Below are 21848 nucleotides of genomic sequence, written 5' to 3' on the forward strand. Positions count from 1 at the left end.
AGACTCTGTCCCTAACAGGATTGAGAAGAGATCGTAGATCAGGATTGAGTGCAGATTCACCCCACCCCCCACACAGCAATATCGATTGTAGTTTGTAGAAGACACTGACCCTATAATTCAGCAGACTCTATCCCTAAAATGCCTACAACTCGCCCTGCCTAAACACTCCGACCTGTCCCTCAATTCTATCCGGACACAAATGGTTTTTTCCTGCCTATCTTTCCCTAATCAGCAGCCAGCACATTGATGTGTGCTCTGTCCCTTAGCTAAGCAGCAGAATGACGCTGCTGCGGCGGCTGCCTCGAACTTATAAAGACTTGGTCACATGCTTCAGACGGCCAATCACAGCTACTAAGACATTTGCAGGCATGGCTGGGATGGCTTAAGGCACACCAGTTAAACGATTGTTGATTGGCTGTTGAAAGCCCGCCATGAAAAGAGCGCCAAAGCATGCAAAACCCGGAAATAAAACGACCGAACACGGATTTTTACCCGAACATACAGTAAAGTGTCCGTGTCCGTGTTCGGGTAAAAAAAATCCAATTATTCGGTACGAACACGAATAATACAGTCCGTGTTCGCTCAACACTAGTCCTTAATTTATTCTAAACGATCTTTTAGAATTTTAACTTTTTTTTTTTTCACTTTTTTGCCTGCCCTGTTGGGGGGGGGGGGGCTCTGGTGAATTAACAGGGGTCTAAACAGACTCTGGATGTCTCAGATTTGAGACAAAGAAAGGAATTTAGTGCATATATTCATCAGTCCCTTTCTCCATAGCCTCATCTGCTCTGTGTTGAGTGGATCCCTGTTCATTCACAAATTAAAGCATAGTAAACACAGTTTATTATGCTTCAGTGATGAATCGACACAGTGAGTGAATGGTACAGATCACTTAATATGTTCATTCAGGAGAGGAAGGGGCTGGTAAATGTGACATATTTACCGACCCCTTCCCCGCTCTCCTTTCTGAAACATGCCTCTTTGTGCCTGCAGCAGCTGCCAGGGATCTACAAAAGTCAGCTAAAAAGCAGTACAGCTGGCCTTCCTGCTCAGGAGGTGCCCAGGCCCCCTTTTGAACTGACAGGGCTTGTGCCCTGTAAAGGAGGGCCAGGCTGTACTGGCTTTTCAGTGTCACTGGCTGTGCCCTACAGTGGAACTGATTAAATAATGGATAGGTTATATAAGCTTTTGGAGTCTATATCTCTCTAAGGAATTTACATCATGGTTTTCTGCCATTTACCTTTTAGCACTTCTCTACTATTTCAAAGAAATGTGGTCTAGTATAAACATAAAATTATCAGAGATCTGCCTCAACTACCTTGTTGAATTCTTTGTAAAAAACAGACATCTGGGGTGACAAGCATTTTGGTGCACATTATTACTGTTAATATGTTCCAGGAGGTTCTTCAGAATTTAAAGGACAGCCATGTTAAGGCAGGCCATACATGGAGCAAATTTCTTTACTGCAACCACAGGTTGGGGGAAAGCCTTTCCCGCCAGGAGAAGACAGTCATTGCAAGAGAATCCGGCAGGCTGGTCGCACCCATCAATTGATCAACTTGGTACATTCAACCTGCCCAATAATGGTTCAAATCTCGGCCGGTTAAGCAGTAGGATTGAAACCATGTTTGGCTGGCCTTATTCAGTGATATACTATACTTAGCAGCATTATCTTTATATTACATGTAACTTTGTATGTTTTACATGTGGACTTACTCTTAACTTATGAGACAATAATGTATTTCAATAATTGGAACTGGATGGTTTACTTGGCTAATAATGTCTTTAGCTTTTATTTGCTTTTAATTATTATTATTTTTTTTTTTAGATCAAAGGGTAGTCTCCTAGGGGTTAATCGTCTTAATAAAGATATTTTTTTTTGATTATTTAAATGGTTTTGGTAATGTTTTGTGTTTTTGTATATCTACTTTCAAGTTTTGATTCATTTATTAAAGGACCCAAAGGTTTTGTTACCCAGTTCTTCTTCTCATGAATTGAGGTCTGTGTTACATGCTCTCATAAATACATTTGTCCTACTTTAGGAAAATAGTGATTTGCAGCAAGATGGCAATTAAGTTTAGCCCACAACCCTTCCGGGTAACATCCATGGTATTCGCAAACCGGATGGCTCTCTAGAACACGACCCTACCAAAATAGCAGATATGTTCCATCAACACTATACTAAGCTCTACAATATACCACAGCAAAACAAACCCCCTGATATATAAGAAGATAGGCATAGTTCCATCATTAATTATCTAATACATAGTAAACTATCCACCCTGCCATGAGAAGACATCCGCATCCTTGAAGCAGACATAACTGAGTTAGAAATAAAACAAGCAATTAAAGATATTAAACCGGGCAAAAGCCCAGGACCTGATGGTTTTTCCTCCCAATATTATAAAATGTTCGAAGCAACACTTTCTCCTCCTCTCATGAAAGCTTGAAATTTTGTCTCTAAGAATCCTTTGATACCAAAAGAGATGCTGATGGCCCACATTGCCGTCATACCCAAACCCGACAAAGACCACTCCATATGTTCCAATTACCGACCAATTTCCCTCCTCAATTTAGATTTAAAATTGCTTGCTAAGATTATTGCCAATAGGCTGAGACCACTATTACATAAGATCGTGGGACGAGAACAAGAAGGATTTATGCCAAATAGAGAGGCAAGGGATAACATTATCAAAACTCTGAACATCATACAGGAGGTGACTTTGGACTCTGTCGAGGGCCTCCTGTTATCTACGGATGTGGAGAAGACCTTCGACAGAGTGGCGTGGGATTATTTATTTGCAACCTGTAGACATGTGGGCCTAGACTAAAAGATGATGGTATGGATTATGTCATTCTATTCACACCCTGGCGCTCAAATAAAGATCAATGGTCTCTTGTCTGACACAGTGGAGATCAGGAATGGTACAAGACAGGGGTGTCCACTATCCCCCTGCTTTTTATCATATCACTTGAACCACTGATTAGAACAATTTATCTAGACGGTGATATTCACTTAACCGATCACACTATAAAATGGCAGCATACGCCGACAACTTGTTATTTTACATATCTCAACCACACGTATCAATCCCTATCCTGAATAAAAAATTCAAAATTTATAGATCCATTTCAAATTTTAAAATCAACTATAGTAAATCTGAAGCCTTGAATCTAACCCTTACCAAAGACATGGAAAAACTGGCTATCGCAAATTGTCCATACAAATGGGAAAAGAGAACATTAAAATACCTAGGTATATACCTAACGGCCAACTTAAAAGATCTCTATGAAGTTAACTTTGCTCCTGCACTCAAGAAAATTAAACTAGACCTGACAAATTGGAACTCCAAACAGTTCGCTTGGTTTGGAAGGGCGGCCATACTGAAGATGACAATATTACCCAGACTCTTATACCTGTTTTTAGCTCTCCCTATAGCGATCCCTAGAAGATTTTTCAATACACTAATCTCATTACAAAGAGATTTTCTATGGGCTAACAGAAAATCCAGAATCAAACTATCATATTTACAATTTCCCAAAGACAAAGGAGGGATGGGCCTTCCCAACTACAAAAAATACTACATTGCGACACATATCAATAGAACAAACAGTAAAAAAAAGTGCAGCGCTAATAATACAATACAATGAAACACTTCAATGTCCTTGTAAAATATAGCGGTTCACATTTGCAAGCTGTGCAGAGTCTCGCTCTGCCGACAGTGACTGCGGGTGACGTCACGATCTCCTCCTGACGTCACCCGCAGTCACTGTCGGCAGAGCGAGACTCTGCACAGCTTGCAAATGTGAAACGCTATATTTTCTTCTATTTCAAGTAAGAGGCTGTCTATTGATTTTCTTAATAAATGTATCATACATAATGCACAATGATCCGCCTCTTGCTTTTCTGGGGAACACCTTCAATTGTGCCTGAGAGAAAGGGATATCCTTAAATGTCTGACGATCCGTCTTGGAGTTATCGTTGTGCTGTGCTGGTATCTGATTAAGGCTGTTTTCTTACAGCCCTCAGGTGAGAGGCTGTAATATTGGTGAAGGATTCTGACACCTAATGTGAGCACCTTATTGAGTGGAGCACTGTGCACCTTTCCTGGGATCTTTTACTATGGACATTTCTGATCTCTTTTATAGCCATTGATGCATTTTACAAGGACATTGAAGTGTTTCATTGTATTGTATTATTAGCGCTGCACTTTTTTTACTGTTTGTTCAATACTGGTTTTTATATTTACCTTGGTGTCAGCTGCTTTTATCTATTTACTTTTTACTTGCTTGCGCTGATATAATTCTTTTTGCTACATATCAATAGAATACTGGATTGGCACTGTCATTCAGATTCAAAAGATTGGGTCAATTTAGAAAGATCAGTACATTTTGGCCAGACCCACTTCCTGATTTGGTCCCATGCAAAAAACCTACCTAAGGTAATCAAAAAACACCCGCTTATCCACACTACAATTAAACTTTTTCACTCGGTAGCAGAAATATACGGTCTCTCGACCAGTTACAGCCCTACTAACATGGGCATCCGCAGGTAGGGGCAAGGGGGGGCAAATGCCCCCCCTTGGAATCTCAACTTCCCCTTTTAAGTGGTTGTTAAGCCACTTTATACCATCCTGTCTGTTCTGTTTAATAATCATGTGTGCCTGTGTGTCTGTGTCTTAAAAAAATAAGCTGTTCTTTACCAGTTTTTAGAGGGCCGAGCGCCGCTCACATGACCCGTCGGCTCTCTGCTCTCTCCCGCTGACAGCTGCCTGCAGCGGGCGGGGCCAAGGATTCCTCACTGATGTCAGTTGGGAGGGGAGGAGGAGGGGTAGAGGAGAGGAGGAGAGAGGTGGCGGGTCACGTGAGCAGCGAGTGGCACTCTATACTTGTAAAGAATGGCTTATTTTTATAAAAGACAGACACAGGGGCACACAGGATTATTAAACCGACTGTGGACAGGATATGAAACTTTAAACTAAACTACAGCAGCCGGAGAAGAGGGGGGTGGGCACTGACACAGGAGCAGACAGGCAGGGAGGGAGGGGGGGGGAGAGAAGACAGAGGAGGACAGGAGGGCTGCGGATGATGGAGGCACGTAAACTGACCACAGTGTCAGGGCTCAGCAGTCATGGTATACAGTGGTCAGTTTACAGAGGGGAGGACATAGCCAGACAAGATCAGCCAGGTATTTTAGGTGATAGAAGGGGCCAAATTACACAGCAAAGCACTGTGCTGTATAACATGCTTTAAGGGAATATATCTCAAAATAAGTATGACTAAGCCCCTCCCCTTCATGACATTGTTGAAAAGGGGCGGAGCATGGTGACCTTAAAATTATGCCCCCCCCCCTGAAAAAAGTTCTGCGGACGCCCATGCCTACTAACACCCTTATCTGGTAATCCAGATTTCCCACCTGGCCTGGAAGCTAAAACTTTCCAAGTCAAGGAAGAAAACAAATACAAACCACTACTAACCTTACAGTGTTTTGAAGGCACAAAAATTAAAAACCTTTCAAACCTATCCGATCAGAAGGGGGACCTCATACGCCTACGGTTCTATTGCACAGCCACAGAATGGCTTGACAGACAAGTATAAAATGCTATGGGAATCCGACCTGGGGAAAAATTTCACTGACAATGAATGGGAAAAGGCCTGTGTTTTTTACCACAAATGCACTATAAGCCCTAAATTACAAGAAAACTCATACAAAATAAGAACACAGTGGTACATCACCCCTGTCAAACGAAAAACTTGTTTGGATGCTCAACCTGATACCTGTTGGAGGTGCGGTGGAAACGTAGGCACTTTCTTACACATATGGTGGGAATGACCAGTAATCCAAAAATTCTGGACCAATGTGAATGACTTGATCAGACAAATTACTGACACAAAAATGACTTTAGATGCAGCTAGTTGTCTTCTCCATTTAAATGATCTCTCATATAGAGCTTATAAAAAAATCGCCAATAAGCTCCACACTAGGTGGTATTTTACTCCAGACAGGGTTCATAGATTTTACCAGGGAGTCTCCGACCGTTGCTTTCGAGGCTGTGGAGCCGCAGGCACCATATTTCACACCTTTTGGGAGTGCGGTAGATTGACGGCTGTGTGGAATAGAGCATCAGAAGTAGTCTCTCAAATGTTGAACTCTAGAATATCCATTACCCCTCAGATGGGACTTTTGTATGCTAAAATTCCTAGTGCCCCGGCACCAACTCAAAGATTGGCGCATACGCTATGTTGCTCGGTGCTGTGGGCTGTGGCCCTTAACTGGCGGTCGGAGACGGTCCCTTGGACTCAGGTATTGTCAAGAATGGAGGCGATTAGAAGTATGGAGAGGGTTCACCACACCTTATATGACACTATGCATATATTCCATAAAAAATGGGAGAACTGGTCCACGGTCTGATGTATTTCAGACCTTATGGGATTTCCTTAAATCAGCGCCCAGTGGTCTACGTGGGGGTCATACCCCCTACCAATGTTTTCTTTTTTTTTGATTCTATATGTCAGGAACATTTTGTTAATGTTATTTTTGTTCATTTTCCCTAAGTATGCATACATGGAAATCGATATAGTTGGACTATGGAGGTGACTTTAGTTTGTCATTCTGTTTCCTATGTTCTCTACGAATGCATGTTTACATCACCGCTTATAAAGCATACTACACCGCCACTTTACATATCATTATATGTCATATGATATATTTTCTTCTCCCCTTTTATTACTATGTGATATGTAAGACACTTGTTTGGAATAACATGTATTTGCACAGCTCAGATATGTCATACTTTGATTTTGTTGCTTGTTGACTTTTTTGTGTTTACAAAGCTCAATAAAACGTTTGTATTCAAAAAAAAAAATCGCCAATTAGGCATTAGCTGAATGCAGCTAAAATCCTGATTGCAACAAACTGGAACTCAACATGGGTCCCCTCTATACAAAGCTGGTTAATGAAGATTAAAAATCTTTTTGAAATGGAGGAAGCCCTAGCCATCAAAAGAGAAAATGAAGCCACTTTCAATAAAATATAGTACCCCTAGATGATATTCACGCTCACACCTGATTATGACGCTCTTATGAATACCTAGATCAATACCAGATGGTCACCTTAGTAACTTTCCTTTGGGTTATACAACACCCCACTTCCCATCTTCCCTTCCTCCCCCACCTTAATCACTACTTTATGCTATCTCTACTTTTCCCTCTTTCTCTTTCTTTTCTTTTCTAGAACTTATGAATCTCAGGTATCTTGGTGCATCCGAATGCCCTCTTATAGAATATAACGGTCCGAACTCACAAATAAAATATCATTTTTGAGATGTGATTGACTTGTGATTAGAAAGTTTGTATCCCTCTTCATGTTTATAACACATATGTCTGTAAATATGCACCTTTACCTACTATGTTAGTAAATTTAACTTTGTTATCTTTGTTCACTGAAACATTGTCTACTCATTAATGTTTCTGCATTTATCTATGTTATGTTTCTATACATCTTTCAATAAACTTTTTATTGTGAAAAAAAAAAGGTTTACGCCATCTTCACCCAAGAACAATCATCAAGTTGTGCCTGCTGATACTTACAGACTTTGGAGCGTCTAGATCAGGTAACAGTTATATAGTTACATACCTGTTGTTACATAGTTGGTAAGGTTGAATAAAGACAATAGTCCATCCAGTTCAACCTGTGTGGGTGTGTGTTCATGTAATCATTTCCCTTATCCCTGTATATTGTGTTCACTAAGGTGCACGTCCAAGAGTCATTTAAAACTATCAATACGTTCTTCTAACACCACTGATTGTGGAAGAGAGTTCCACATCCTTACTGCCCTGACAGTGAAAAACCCCCTAGCACAGCTTAAGGTTAAACTGCTTCTCCTCCAATCGTATTGTGTGGCCCCTTGTCCTCTTACACTCCCTGAGACTGAATAGATTCCTAAATACACTAGGATAACCACTGAGATATTTGTATATCACTATCATATTTCCTATCATAAATTTAGCACTTGTAGTCGTTCCTCGTAATTGAGGTCCTCCAGTCCCCTTATTAATTTTGTTGCCCTTCTCTGTTCCAGCAAATCCTTTCTGAGGACTGGTGACCAGAACAGGACAGAATACTCCAGACATTGCTGAACCAGAGTTTTATAAAGTGATACAATTATTGTTTTATCTCTGGAGGAAATCCCTCTTTGCTTTGCTTGCCGCAGCTTGACATTGCATGCTATTGCTCAGTCTGTCTTCTACTAGGACCCTCAGATCCTTCTTTATTCTGGAGAGTTAAACCTAATTTGCCCTCTAGTTGCCCAGTCCATTCATTTATTTAGGACCTCTTGTAAGGTTTTTATATTCTGCTGTGATGTGATTGCCCTACTTATTTTTGTGTCATCAGCAAACACTGAGATTGAGCTATTTATCCCATTCTCTAAATCATTTACAGTTTCTCAGAAAAGTGAGTACACCCTTCACATTTTTGTTAATATTTTATTATGTTTTTTCATGTGACAAAGCTGAATAAATGACACTTTGCTACAATTTAAAGCAGTGCGTGTACAGCTTGGATAACTGTAAATTTGCTGTCCCCTCAAAATAACTAAACACACATTAATGTCTTAACCGCTGGCAACAAAAGTGATTACACCCCTAAGTGAAAATGTTGTTAAGAAGGATTCCCGGCACAACTCCTTATCAACCAGCTTACACTGCGCCCTGATTTGGCAACACTTTGCCCAATTCGGTGCAGAATGCATTGTGCAGCGCTCTGTGTATTGGTCTAAGCAAACGTCGGGGGAACACCCTGCAAATTTGGGTGTTTGGGTGCAGGGATGATCAAACAGTTCGGGTCGACCATCGGTTCGACCCGAACATTGACTGTTCGAGGTTCGGCCGAATTCCGAACTTTTTGCTGAAAAAGTTCGGAATTCGGCAACCAGAACCGACCAAAATGCAATGGTACAGGAACTGGGCTTTAAAAGCCAGTGATTGGACCAGAACCATCAGTAAAAGCCAATTGAGGGGGCAGGAGAATGCTAGGAATGTGATTGGAGTGACTAGGGGGTCCAGAGGCCAATCATTAGTGAATACGCCCCCCAGTATATAAGATAGCCCCGCCAAATCTCTACCATTTTAATACAGGGCTGTGGAAGAGAGTGGAAGCAGTTCTGTTACTTCTGCTCTCAAAGTGTCATTTAGCAATTATTAGTGTGAGGAAAGGGATATCTAGTGTAGTTAGGGTACTATTTTCCACTATAGTTAGATTTAATAATCTAGTTTCTGTAGGGAAAGTGTTAAGTGTAAGGGGACCGTAGTGTAGTGTAGGGTTAACTGCTATGGCAGGGTGACAAAACCCTTCCATTTCAGGGTGACCACTATAGAGAAAAGATCTTTTCTCTTAGAACACTTATAGAATGTGATAGTGGCTTCGCCCCTGTCACCCTGCTTTTTGTTGCATGCATTTATAGGGCTTTTTTGAGGACATGTTTGGAGTCAGGCATGACATCTGAACTTCTGTGTAGGGGTATATATACACACACACATGTATGTATATATACACATACACATATATAGGTGTGAAAGTAGCAGAACACTATGCTTGCACTAATGAAATAATTAACACCCATATGGCTTCTCTGCTATAACACCTATATATGTGTATGTGTATAAATACATATAAGTGTGTGTGTATAAATACCCCTATACAGAAGTTCAGATGTTATGCCTGCCTCCAAAGACCCCCAAAAAATGCCCAAAAAAAAAACGCCTGCTGCAAAAACACACCTCGGCGTTTTTGTAGCTGGCGTTTTTTTGGGCATTTTTTGGGCGTCTTTGGAGGCAGGCATAACATCTGTACTTCTGTGTAGGGGTATATATACACACACACACATGTATGTATAGATACACATACACATATATAGGTGTGAAAGTAGCAGAACACTATGCCTGCGCTAATGAAATAATTAACACCCATATGGCTTCTCTGCTATAACACCTATATATGTGTATGTGTATAAATACATATAAATGTGTGTGTATTTATACCCATTTACAGAAGTTCAGATGTTATGCCTGCCTCCAAAGACCCTAAAAAAATGCCCAAAAAAAACACCTGCAACAACACACCTGGGCATTTTTTTTTGGTGCAGGCGTTTTTTTGGGCATTTTTGGGGGTCTTTGGAGGCAGGCAAAACATCTGAAATTCTGTATAGGGGTATATATACACACATACACTTATATGTATTTATACACATACACACATATAGGTGTTATAGCAGAGAAGCCATATGGGTGTTAATTATTTCATTAGCGCAAGCATAGTGTTCTGCTACTTTCACACCTATATATGTGTATGTGTATATATACATACATGTGTGTGTGTATATATACCCCTACACAGAAGTACAGATGTTATGCCTGCCTCCAAAGACCCCCAAAAAATGCCCAAAAAACGCCTGCGCCAAAAAAAAACGCCCAGGTGTGTTGTTGCAGGCGTTTTTTTTGGGGCATTTTTTGGGGGTCTTTGGAGGCAGGCATAACATCTGAACTTCTGTATAGGGGTATAAATACACACACACTTATATGTATTTATACACATACACATATATAGGTGTTATAGCAGAGAAGCCATATGGGTGTTAATTATTTCATTAGCGCAAGCATAGGTTTCTGCTACTTTCACACCTATATATGTGTATGTGTATATATACATACATGTGTGTGTGTGTATATACCCCTACACAGAAGTACAGATGTTATGCCTGCCTCCAAAGATGCCCAAAAAATGCCCAAAAAAAACGCCTGCTACTAAACCGGCAAGGTGTGAAAATAGCGGAGCCACTATCCTGTTCTATTGCAATTTTAATACAAACAAACTTTTTTTTTCTGGTACTGGACATGCTACAGAGCTGAAACTTCACAGGTACACTTTTTAGACCCCCCAGACACTAAATCCAAAGAAATCTAATTTTTTTTTTCAATATTTTTTTCAATAATTGTCTCTCTATCAAAAATGACAATTTTTAAGAACTTTTTTTTGTGTGATTAATAGTCCTTGGGGCATGACCCAGAACCCTAGGCACTTTTTAGGGGCATGTATTGGGTTTTAGGGCTTCAAATGGTGTTTTTTGATTACTGAAATTCGTGTCACATTAATTTCAATGGGGTTCTGAAATCCGGGCCGAACTTTCGGGAAGTTCGGGTGTTCTGGTCGAACCGAACTTTTGAAAAGTTCGATCATCCCTATTTGGGTGTTTGGCGAACGGCCAAACAGGTAAATGTTCGGCCTGAGCATGAGTTCACCCATCCCTATTTAACACTACTCTTTGGACGTGCCCCTGTATCCAGTTTTCTATCCAAGAACAAACTCTAGTTATATTGGGCCTACAGGTACTATAGGCTCTATACATCATTTTCTATTGCCAAACACTGAGGGTCATATTTATAAAGCAGCGAATATGACAATTGCCAGGCATTCATTGCAGATGAATCTTCCTGATGTATGTGTTTTAAAAGACAGTGCTGGAATCATGACCAGTGAATGTTTGATGAAAGTCACACTGATTATTATATAAAATGCCCATGTATGCGATCACCAATCTTGCTAATGCATTATCTTATCATTTTACTATTTGATTTTCTTACCTCTGTCTGCACCATTAGACCCCTGTTCATTCTCATCTTCTGTACACAGCTATAAATCCCAATACGGTGCTCCCTCTCCATCTGCTGGATGAGGTAGTCTAAAGCTATTAGAGTTCCAGTACGACCAACTCCCGCACTATATAGAATAAAAAAGGAAAAATATTACAATATACCTGTAGCAAGGGATAAGGTAAAGTACTCTGGGTCCATATACAAAATGTGAATCACTAAAAATATCTAAAATACATATAAATTCCCTAACCTTATATAATGTATTTGCAAATATAAAAGCATTTTCTACCTAACAAAAACCTCTTTTACCTAGTAAAACACGCCATAATTGGGATTGTACTGACATAATAGCAGCAAAAGTGTAACTTTTTGGGCTTAGATACATATGGCCTAATTCATTGTACCTCCAACGCTGATTTTGTTCTATTTTACCTCCATTTTGACTATTTTAGGTGAAAATGCAATTCACTATAACACCATCAGAAACGTTATGAGTAGAGTTGAGCGGACACCTGGATGTCCGTGTTCGGCGGGTTCGGCCGAACTTTAAAAAAAAGTCCGGGTCCGTGTCCCGGACTTTTGCCGAACTTTTCCCGGACACCGAACCCCATTGAAGTCAATGGGGACCCGAACTTTCAGGCACTAAAATGCCTCTAAAACACCAATGGAAAGGACTAGAGTGCTGCAAATGGCAGCAAAACGTAGTTAAGACCATGGCGAGTGCTCAGCAAACAAATGTGGATAGGGAAATAACTTAAAACAAAAAAAAAAACAGAAAAATAAAACAATGTTCTTCATCTCTGAAGGACGAGGCCCATATGGAGTAGGAGGGACGTTGAGGTGGTGGTGGATGTGTCGGTGTCATAGGCGTGCGCACAGGGTGTGCCGGGTGTACCTGGGCACACCCTAATCACCTAGGGCACATAGCATTATCGCTCTGTTTGCCAGTGAGGAGATGGGAAAGATCTCCCTCGGACCTGCTCTGCTCTATTTCTCTTTGCCAGCAGGGAGAGTAATGTATCGGGGCCATGTACATGTAGGCAAACACATGCATGTGTATTTAAACTTTGGGGTGCACACCCTAATGCAATAGGCTGCGCACACCTATGGGCGGTGTAGGTGGAAGCGGCGGTGGAGGAGGACCAGGGCCGGATTAAGAGCATCATGGGCTTGGTGCTGAGGATTTTGAAGGGCCTTAAGGGCCGTGCCTTGGCATGCACCCAGAGGAGGAAGGGTGCAGCCATGCATGCCTAATTCAACATGGGATGCTGTCTCTGAAGCCCATAAACACATCCATGCATCGGCAACTGTCCCTCCTTGTCCGGCCTTCGTGCTGTGTGGGGAGGTTCTGAGGGAGCTGCCTGGGGAAGCGAGCATAGAAGCCAGACTTCTGTGTTTACAAGTGACAGAAGAGCGGTAACAGTGAATATGGCCAACCCAGGGCCTATATAAAGGTAGGGGCCTGGAGCTGCAGCTCCAATAGCCCCTACGTTAATCTGGCCCTGAGGAGGACGAGGTAGCCAACACTGCTTCTTTTCAGAAATTTTAAATGAGGGTACACCCCAAAAGAGTGAGAAAGAGCAAAAATAGAACAATGGCTGGGTAAGGTCGGTATCCATCGCTATTCTGCACAAGGTACGGAAAAGTCCTGTGGGATCCATCCCTGGTTCATTTTAATGAACGTGAGCTTGTCCACATTGTCTCTGGACAGGCGGCTGCGCTTGTCTGTGATAATGCCCCCAGCCGTGCTAAATACCCGTTCAGATAATACACTGACTGCAGGGTACACCAGCACCTCCAAGGCGTAAAGGGCAAGCTCAGGCCATGTGCCCAACTTGGAGACCCAGAAGTTGAAGGGGGCAGACCCCTCATTCAGTACGTCTAGGCGTGTGCACACATACTGCTCCACCATGTTGGTGAAATGCTGCCTCCTGCTAAGACGTTCCATATGAGCTGCTGGTGCTGCTGTTTGTTGTGGCGTGCTGACAAAGCTTTTCCACATTTCGGCCACGCTAACCCTGTCTTCTGAGGTGCTGGCGGTGCCCTGGTTGCGTTGGCGACCTCTTCCTCCTCCTCCTCCTCCTCCTCCTCTGCCTTGTGCTTCCACTGTGGCCCCGCTGTCAGGTGGGAATGCCAGCAGCATCGCGTCTACCAGCGTGCGCTTGTACTCGCGCATCTTGCGATCGCGCTCCAGTGAGTGAATTAAGGATGGTACGTTGTCCTTTTAACGGATATCCAGCAGCGTGGCCACCCAGTAATCAGCACAAGTTAGAATGTGGGCAACTCGGCAGTCGTTGTGGAGACACTGCAGCATGTAATCGCTCATGTGTGCCAGGCTGCCCAGAGGCAACGAAAGGCTGTCCTCTGTGGGAGGTGTATCGTCTGTGTCCTCTGTATCCCCCCAGCCACGCACCAGTGATGGCCATGAGCTGACCTGGGTGCCACCCTGCTGTGAACATGGTTCCATCTCCTCCTCCAGCTCCTCCTCCTCATCCTCCTCATCCTCCAGAACTGTACCCCTGCTGGACAATTGTGTCCCTGGCGTTTGTGTGTGCAGGAACCCACCCTCGGAGCCCCTTGTGAATGACTGCCCTGAAAGCCTTGGAAATGTTACCTCTTCATCCTCCTCCTCCTCCTCATCCTGTGCCACATCCTCTTCCATCATCGCCCGAATAGTTTTTACAAGGAGGCATAGAAGTGGGATAGTTAAGCTGACAACGGCGTCATCGGCACTGGCCATGTTGGTGGAGTACTCAAAACAGCGCAACAAGGCAAACAGGTCTCGCATGGAGGCCCAGTTATTGGTGGTGAAGTGGTGCTGTTCCGCAGAGCGACTCACGCGTGCCTGCTGCAGCTGAAACTCCACTATGGCCTGCTGCTGCTCGCACAGTCTTTCCAGCATGTGCAAGGTTGAGTTCCACCTTGTGGGTACGTCACATATGAGGCGGTGAGCGGGAAGGCCGAAGTTACGCTGCAGCGCTGACAGGCGAGCAGCAGCAGGGTGAGAACGCCGAAAGTGCGCACAGACGGCCCGCACTTTCTGCAGCAGCTCTGACATATCGGGGTAGTTTTTAAGGAACCTCTGCACCACCAAATTCAGCACATGCGCCAGGCAAGGGATGTGCGTCAAACCGGCTAGGCCCAGAGCTGCTATGAGATTTCGCCCGTTATCGCACACCACCAGGCCGGGCTTGAGGCTCGCTGGCAGCAACCACTCATTTGTCTGCTGTTCCATGCTCCTCCACAACTCCTGCGCGGTGTGTGGTTTTCCCCCAAACAGGCAAGTTTTAAAACTGTCTGCTGTCGTTTACCCCTGGCCGTGCTAAAGTTGGTGGTGAAGGTGTTACGCTGTCCGGATGAGGAGGCGGTAGAGGATGAGGAAGCGGAGTAGGAGGAGTTAGGAACAGGAGGCAAACTGAAGCGCCCTGCAATCCTCGGTGGTGAAAGGACATGCGCCAAATTGCTATCCGCCTCAGGCCCATCCGCCACTGCATTTACCCAGTATGCCATTAGGGAGATATAACGCCCCTGACCGTGCTTACTGGTCCACGTATCGGTAGTTAGGTGGACCTTGCCACAGATGGCGTTGCGCAGTGCAAACCTGATTTTTTCCCCCACTTGGTTGTGCAGGGAAGGGATGGCTTTGCTGGAAAAGTAGTGGCGGCTGGGCACGACGTACTGTGGGACAGCCACCGACATAAGGTTTTTAAAACTGTGCGTCTCTACCAGACGGAATGACAGCATTTCAAAGGCCAAGAATTTTGAAATGCTGGCATTCAGGGCCAGGGATCGCAGGTGGGTAGGGGGGTACTTCCTCTTCCTCTGAAGTGTTTGGGAGATGGAAAGCTGAACGCTTCCACGGGACATTGTGGAGATGGTTGGTGACCCAGGTGGTGGTGTTGCTGACAGATCGTCTGTTTGCGGGGTGGCAGGTGCCGGTATCACTACAGATGTGGATGGAGAGGCCGAGACTGCAGCAGAAGAGGAAGCAGGATGAGCCAGAGACGTTTCTTGGTTTTGAAGGTGTCTACTCCACTGCAGCTCGTGCTTTGCACTTAGATGCTTGATCATGCAGGTTGTGCTCAGGTTGAGAAGGTTTATGCCTCGCTTCAGGCTCTGATTGCACAGGGTGCAAACCACTCGTGTCCTGTCATCAGCACATTTTCTAAAGAACATCCATGCTAGAGAACTCCTTTGAGCTGGCTTTGCTGCGCTCGTTCCCTTGCTGCATTTGGGCAGTAGCAGGCGTAGTGTCTAGGGCACGGGCGCTCCGCTTCTGCACCCTGCTCCCTCTTCTGCTGTGCTGGTGGCTCTGTGCGACCACCGCCTCTTCCTCCAAACTACTCAGGTCACCTGCATAACCTTCATTCCATGTGGGGTCGGGGACCTCATCGTCCTCCACATCATCTTCCACCCAGTCTTCACCCCTGCCCTCCTTGTCGGTCTCCACAATTCTGAACGCCGCAGCAGTTGGCACCTGCGTTTTGTCATCATCGGAGACGTGCTGCGATGGTCCTTGCATGTACTCATCTTGAGAAATTAGTGGTTGGGCATCGCTGCACTCAATCTCTTCCACTTCTGGGGCAGGGCTAGGTGGATGGCCCTGGGAAACCCTGCTGACAGAGTCATCAAAAAGAAGAAGAGACTGCTGTATGGCTTGGGGCTCAGACTGCTTGCCTGATTTGCAAGGGGGTGAGGTGAAAGACGGTCGGACATCGGCTGCAGGTGCCAACTCTGACCTTTCTGCAGTAGACTGGGTGGGAGACAATGTGAAGGAACTGGAGGCACTGTCAGCAGCAAACCAATCTACTAGCGCCTCTACTTGTTCTGGCCTCATCACTTCTAGAGGCGTATGATGCCCTACCAAATACTGATGCAGGTTCTGTCGCCTACTCACACTTGAGGAAGGTGTTTCACTTGTGCGTGTAGCTGGCACAGATCAACCACGTCCTCTCCTTGCAACAGGAGCTCTACCAGCAGCACCACGACCCAGGCCACGGCCCCTATTTGACAGTCTCCTCATATTTCTGTAATTTATGATCTTGCCCTAGAAAGGTGTTTATTGAATAGCGGAACAAAACAACAACAGTATCGCACGGGTGTATCTCACAGTCAAATATGCAAACTATGCCGTAATTTAATGTTTTTTACCCCAAAAGGGTGTATATTAAATAGCGGAATAGGAAAAAGAATAAAAAACGGTGTATCTCACATGTACAAACACAGACTAGGCCCCGATTAAAATTTTTTGTACCCTAAAGGGAGGATGAGGAAGAGGAGTAGGAGGAGTTGGGAACAGGAGGCAAACTGAAGCGCCCTGCAATCCTTGGCGGTGGAAGGAGATGCGCCAAACAAATTTAAAAGGTGTATCTCACACGTACCGATACAGACTATGCCGTAATTTAATTTTCTTACACTCCAAAAGGGTGTATATTGAATAGCGGAATAGGACAAATTTTACAAAACGGTGTATCTCACACGTACAAACACAAACTAGGCCCCGATTACAATTTTTTGTACCCTAAAGGCTTGAAGGGGGAAGAGGAGTAGGAGGAGTTGGGAACCGGAGGCAAACTGAAGCGCCCTGCAATCCTCGGCGGTAGAAGGAGATGCGCCAAACAAATTTAAAAAGATGTATCTCACACGTACCGACACAGACTATCCCGCAATTTAATTGTTTATACCCAAAGGTTTTGATTAAATAGCGGAATAGAAAATATGATATCAAAATGTGTATGTATCTCAAACGTACACAACCAGACTAGGCCCCAATTACTATTGTTTGTACCCCTAAAGGCAGGATGAGGAGTAGGAGGAGTTTGGAACAGGCAGCACCCTCAAATCTTCAGAAGTATGAGATGAACCCCAAAAACTTGGAAAGGTGTATCTCACACCTACCAACACAGACTATGCCGCAATTTAATTGATACCCAAAGGTTTTTTTTGAATAGCGGTATAGAAAATATGATCAAAAAAAGTGTATGTATCTCACACGTACACAACCAGACTAGGCCCAAATTACTATTGTTTGTACCCCTAAAGGCAGGATGAGGAGTAGGAGGAGTTTGGAACAGGCAGCTCCCTCAAATCTTCAGAATTATGAGATGAACTCCAAAAACTTGGAAAGGTGTATCTCACACGTACCAACACAGACTATCCCGCAATTTAATTGTTTATACCCAAAGGATTTTATTGAATAGCGGAATAGAAAATATGATCAAAAAAAGTGTATGTATCTCAAACGTATACAACCAGACTAGGCCCTAATTACTATTGTTTGTACCCCTAAAGGCAGGATGAGGAGTAGGAGGAGTACGGAACAGGCAGCACCCTCAAATCTTCAGAAGTATGAGATGAACCCCAAAAATTGGAAAGGTGTATCTCACACGTACCAACACAGACTATCCCACAATTTAATTGTTTATACCCAAAGGTTTTTATTGAATAGCGGAATAGAAAATATGATCAAAAAAAGTGTATGTATCTCACACGTACACAACCAGACTAGGCCCCAATTACTATTGTTTGTACCCCGAAAGGCAGGATAAGGAGTAGGAGGATTTTGGAACAGGCAGCACGCTCAAATCTTTAGAAGTATGAGATGAACCCCAAAAACTTGGAAAGGTGTATCTCACACGTACCAACACAGACTATCCCGCAATTTAATTGTTTATACCCAAAGGATTTTATTGAATAGCGGAATAGAAAATATGATCAAAAAAAGTGTATGTATCTCACACGTACACAACCAGACTAGGCCCCAATTACTATTGTTTGTACCCCTAAAGGCAGGGTGAGGAGTAGGAGGAGTTTGGAACAGGCAGCACCCTCAAATCTTCAGAAGTATGAGATGAACCCCAAAAACTTGGAAAGGTGTATCTCACACGTACCAACACAGACTATCCCGCAATTTAATTGTTTATACCCAAAGGATTTTATTGAATAGCGGAATAGAAAATATGATCAAAAAAAGTGTATGTATCTCACACGTACACAACCAGACTAGGCCCCAATTACTATTGTTTGTACCCCTAAAGGCAGGATGAGGAGTAGGAGGAGTTTGGAACAGGCAGCACCCTCAAATCTTCAGAAGTATGAGATGAACCCCAAAAACTTGGAAAGGTGTATCTCACACCTACCAACACAGACTATGCCGCAATTTAATTGATACCCAAAGGTTTTTTTTGAATAGCGGTATAGAAAATATGATCAAAAAAAGTGTATGTATCTCACACGTACACAACCAGACTAGGCCCAAATTACTATTGTTTGTACCCCTAAAGGCAGGATGAGGAGTAGGAGGAGTTTGGAACAGGCAGCTCCCTCAAATCTTCAGAATTATGAGATGAACTCCAAAAACTTGGAAAGGTGTATCTCACACGTACCAACACAGACTATCCCGCAATTTAATTGTTTATACCCAAAGGATTTTATTGAATAGAGGAATAGAAAATATGATCAAAAAAAGTGTATGTATCTCAAACGTATACAACCAGACTAGGCCCTAATTACTATTGTTTGTACCCCTAAAGGCAGGATGAGGAGTAGGAGGAGTACGGAACAGGCAGCACCCTCAAATCTTCAGAAGTATGAGATGAACCCCAAAAATTGGAAAGGTGTATCTCACACGTACCAACACAGACTATCCCACAATTTAATTGTTTATACCCAAAGGTTTTTATTGAATAGCGGAATAGAAAATATGATCAAAAAAAGTGTATGTATCTCACACGTACACAACCAGACTAGGCCCCAATTACTATTGTTTGTACCCCTAAAGGCAGGATAAGGAGTAGGAGGATTTTGGAACAGGCAGCACGCTCAAATCTTTAGAAGTATGAGATGAACCCCAAAAACTTGGAAAGGTGTATCTCACACGTACCAACACAGACTATCCCGCAATTTAATTGTTTATACCCAAAGGATTTTATTGAATAGCGGAATAGAAAATATGATCAAAAAAAGTGTATGTATCTCACACGTACACAACCAGACTAGGCCCCAATTACTATTGTTTGTACCCCTAAAGGCAGGGTTAGGAGTAGGAGGAGTTTGGAACAGGCAGCACCCTCAAATCTTCAGAAGTATGAGATGAACCCCAAAAACTTGGAAAGGTGTATCTCACACGTACCAACACAGACTATCCCGCAATTTAATTGTTTATACCCAAAGGATTTTATTGAATAGCGGAATAGAAAATATGATCAAAAAAAGTGTATGTATCTCACACGTACACAACCAGACTAGGCCCCAATTACTATTGTTTGTACCCCTAAAGGCAGGATGAGGAGTAGGAGGAGTTTGGAACAGGCAGCACCCTCAAATCTTCAGAAGTATGAGATGAACCCCAAAAACTTGGAAAGGTGTATCTCACACGTACCAACACAGAATATCCCGCAATTTAATTGATACCCAAAGGTTTTTATTGAATAGCGGTATAGAAAATATGACCAAAAAAAGTGTATGTATCTCACACGTACACAACCAGACTAGGCCCCAATTACTATTGTTTGTACCCCTAAAGGCAGGATGAGGAGTAGGAGGAGTTTGGAGCAGGCAGCACCCTCAAATCTTCAGAAGTATGAGATGAACCCCAAAAACTTGGAAAGGTGTATCTCACACGTACCAACACAGACTATCCCGCAATTTAATTGATACCCAAAGGTTTTTATTGAATAGCGGAATAGAAAATATGATCAAAAAAAGTGTATGTATCTCACACGTACAGAACCACACTAGGCCCCAATTACTATTGTTTGTACCCCTAAAGGCAGGATGAGGAGTAGGAGGAGTTTGGAACCGGCAGCACCCTCAAATCTTCAGAAGTATGAGATGAACCCCAAAAACTTGGAAATGTGTATCTCACACGTACCAACACAGACTATCCCGGAATTTAATTGTTTATACCCAAAGGTTTTTATTGAATAGCGGAATAGAAAATATGATCAAAAAAAGTGTATGTATCTCACACGTACACAACCAGACTAGGCCCCAATTAATATTGTTTGTACCCCTAAAGGCAGGATGAGGAGTAGGAGGAGTACGGAACAGGCAGCACCCTCAAATCTTCAGAAGTATGAGATGAACCCCAAAAATTGGAAAGGTGTATCTCACACGTACCAACACAGACTATCCCACAATTTAATTGTTTATACCCAAAGGTTTTTATTGAATAGCGGAATAGAAAATATGATCAAAAAAAGTGTATGTATCTCACACGTACTCAACCAGACTAGGCCCCAATTACTATTGTTTGTACCCCTAAAGGCAGGATAAGGAGTAGGAGGATTTTGGAACAGGCAGCACGCTCAAATCTTTAGAAGTATGAGATGAACCCCAAAAACTTGGAAAGGTGTATCTCACATGTACCAACACAGACTATCCCGCAATTTAATTGTTTATACCCAAAGGATTTTATTGAATAGCGGAATAGAAAATATGATCAAAAAAAGTGTATGTATCTCACACTTACACAACCAGACTAGGCCCCAATTACTATTGTTTGTACCCCTAAAGGCAGGGTGAGGAGTAGGAGGAGTTTGGAACAGGCAGCACCCTCAAATCTTCAGAAGTATGAGATGAACCCCAAAAACTTGGAAAGGTGTATCTCACACGTACCAACACAGACTATCCCGCAATTTAATTGTTTATACCCAAAGGATTTTATTGAATAGCGGAATAGAAAATATGATCAAAAAAAGTGTATGTATCTCACACGTACACAACCAGACTAGGCCCCAATTACTATTGTTTGTACCCCTAAAGGCAGGATGAGGAGTAGGAGGAGTTTGGAACAGGCAGCACCCTCAAATCTTCAGAAGTATGAGATGAACCCCAAAAACTTGGAAAGGTGTATCTCACACGTACCAACACAGACTATCCCGCAATTTAATTGATACCCAAAGGTTTTTATTGAATAGCGGTATAGAAAATATGATCAAAAAAAGTGTATGTATCTCAAACGTACACAACCAGACTAGGCCCCAATTACTATTGTTTGTACCCCTAAAGGCAGGATGAGGAGTAGGAGGAGTTTGGAGCAGGCAGCACCCTCAAATCTTCAGAAGTATGAGATGAACCCCAAAAACTTGGAAAGGTGTATCTCACACGTACCAACACAGACTATCCCGCAATTTAATTGATACTGTGAGGGATTAGCTCGGTAGCGGGTGTGGATAACCCCTTTTGGGGGGGTT

General features: G+C 43.1%; 1 protein-coding gene across 1 annotated transcript in view; it reads right to left on the minus strand.

Annotated features, from left to right (window-relative positions):
- The window catches only part of LOC309568939 (receptor-type tyrosine-protein phosphatase H-like), a gene marked incomplete at its 5' end in the record, with an annotated part of 1053085 nt that overhangs the window by 118722 nt on the left and 912515 nt on the right, over positions 1-21848 (minus strand). The window contains one exon of the mRNA XM_082274706.1: positions 11641-11776. Within this exon, the coding sequence (XP_082130832.1) occupies positions 11641-11776 (136 nt within the window). The remainder of the gene's footprint in view (positions 1-11640; positions 11777-21848) is intronic.

This window comes from Pelophylax lessonae, assembly GCF_965119305.1.
Source record: "Pelophylax lessonae genome assembly, chromosome: 12".
Classification (NCBI taxonomy): domain Eukaryota; kingdom Metazoa; phylum Chordata; class Amphibia; order Anura; family Ranidae; genus Pelophylax; species Pelophylax lessonae.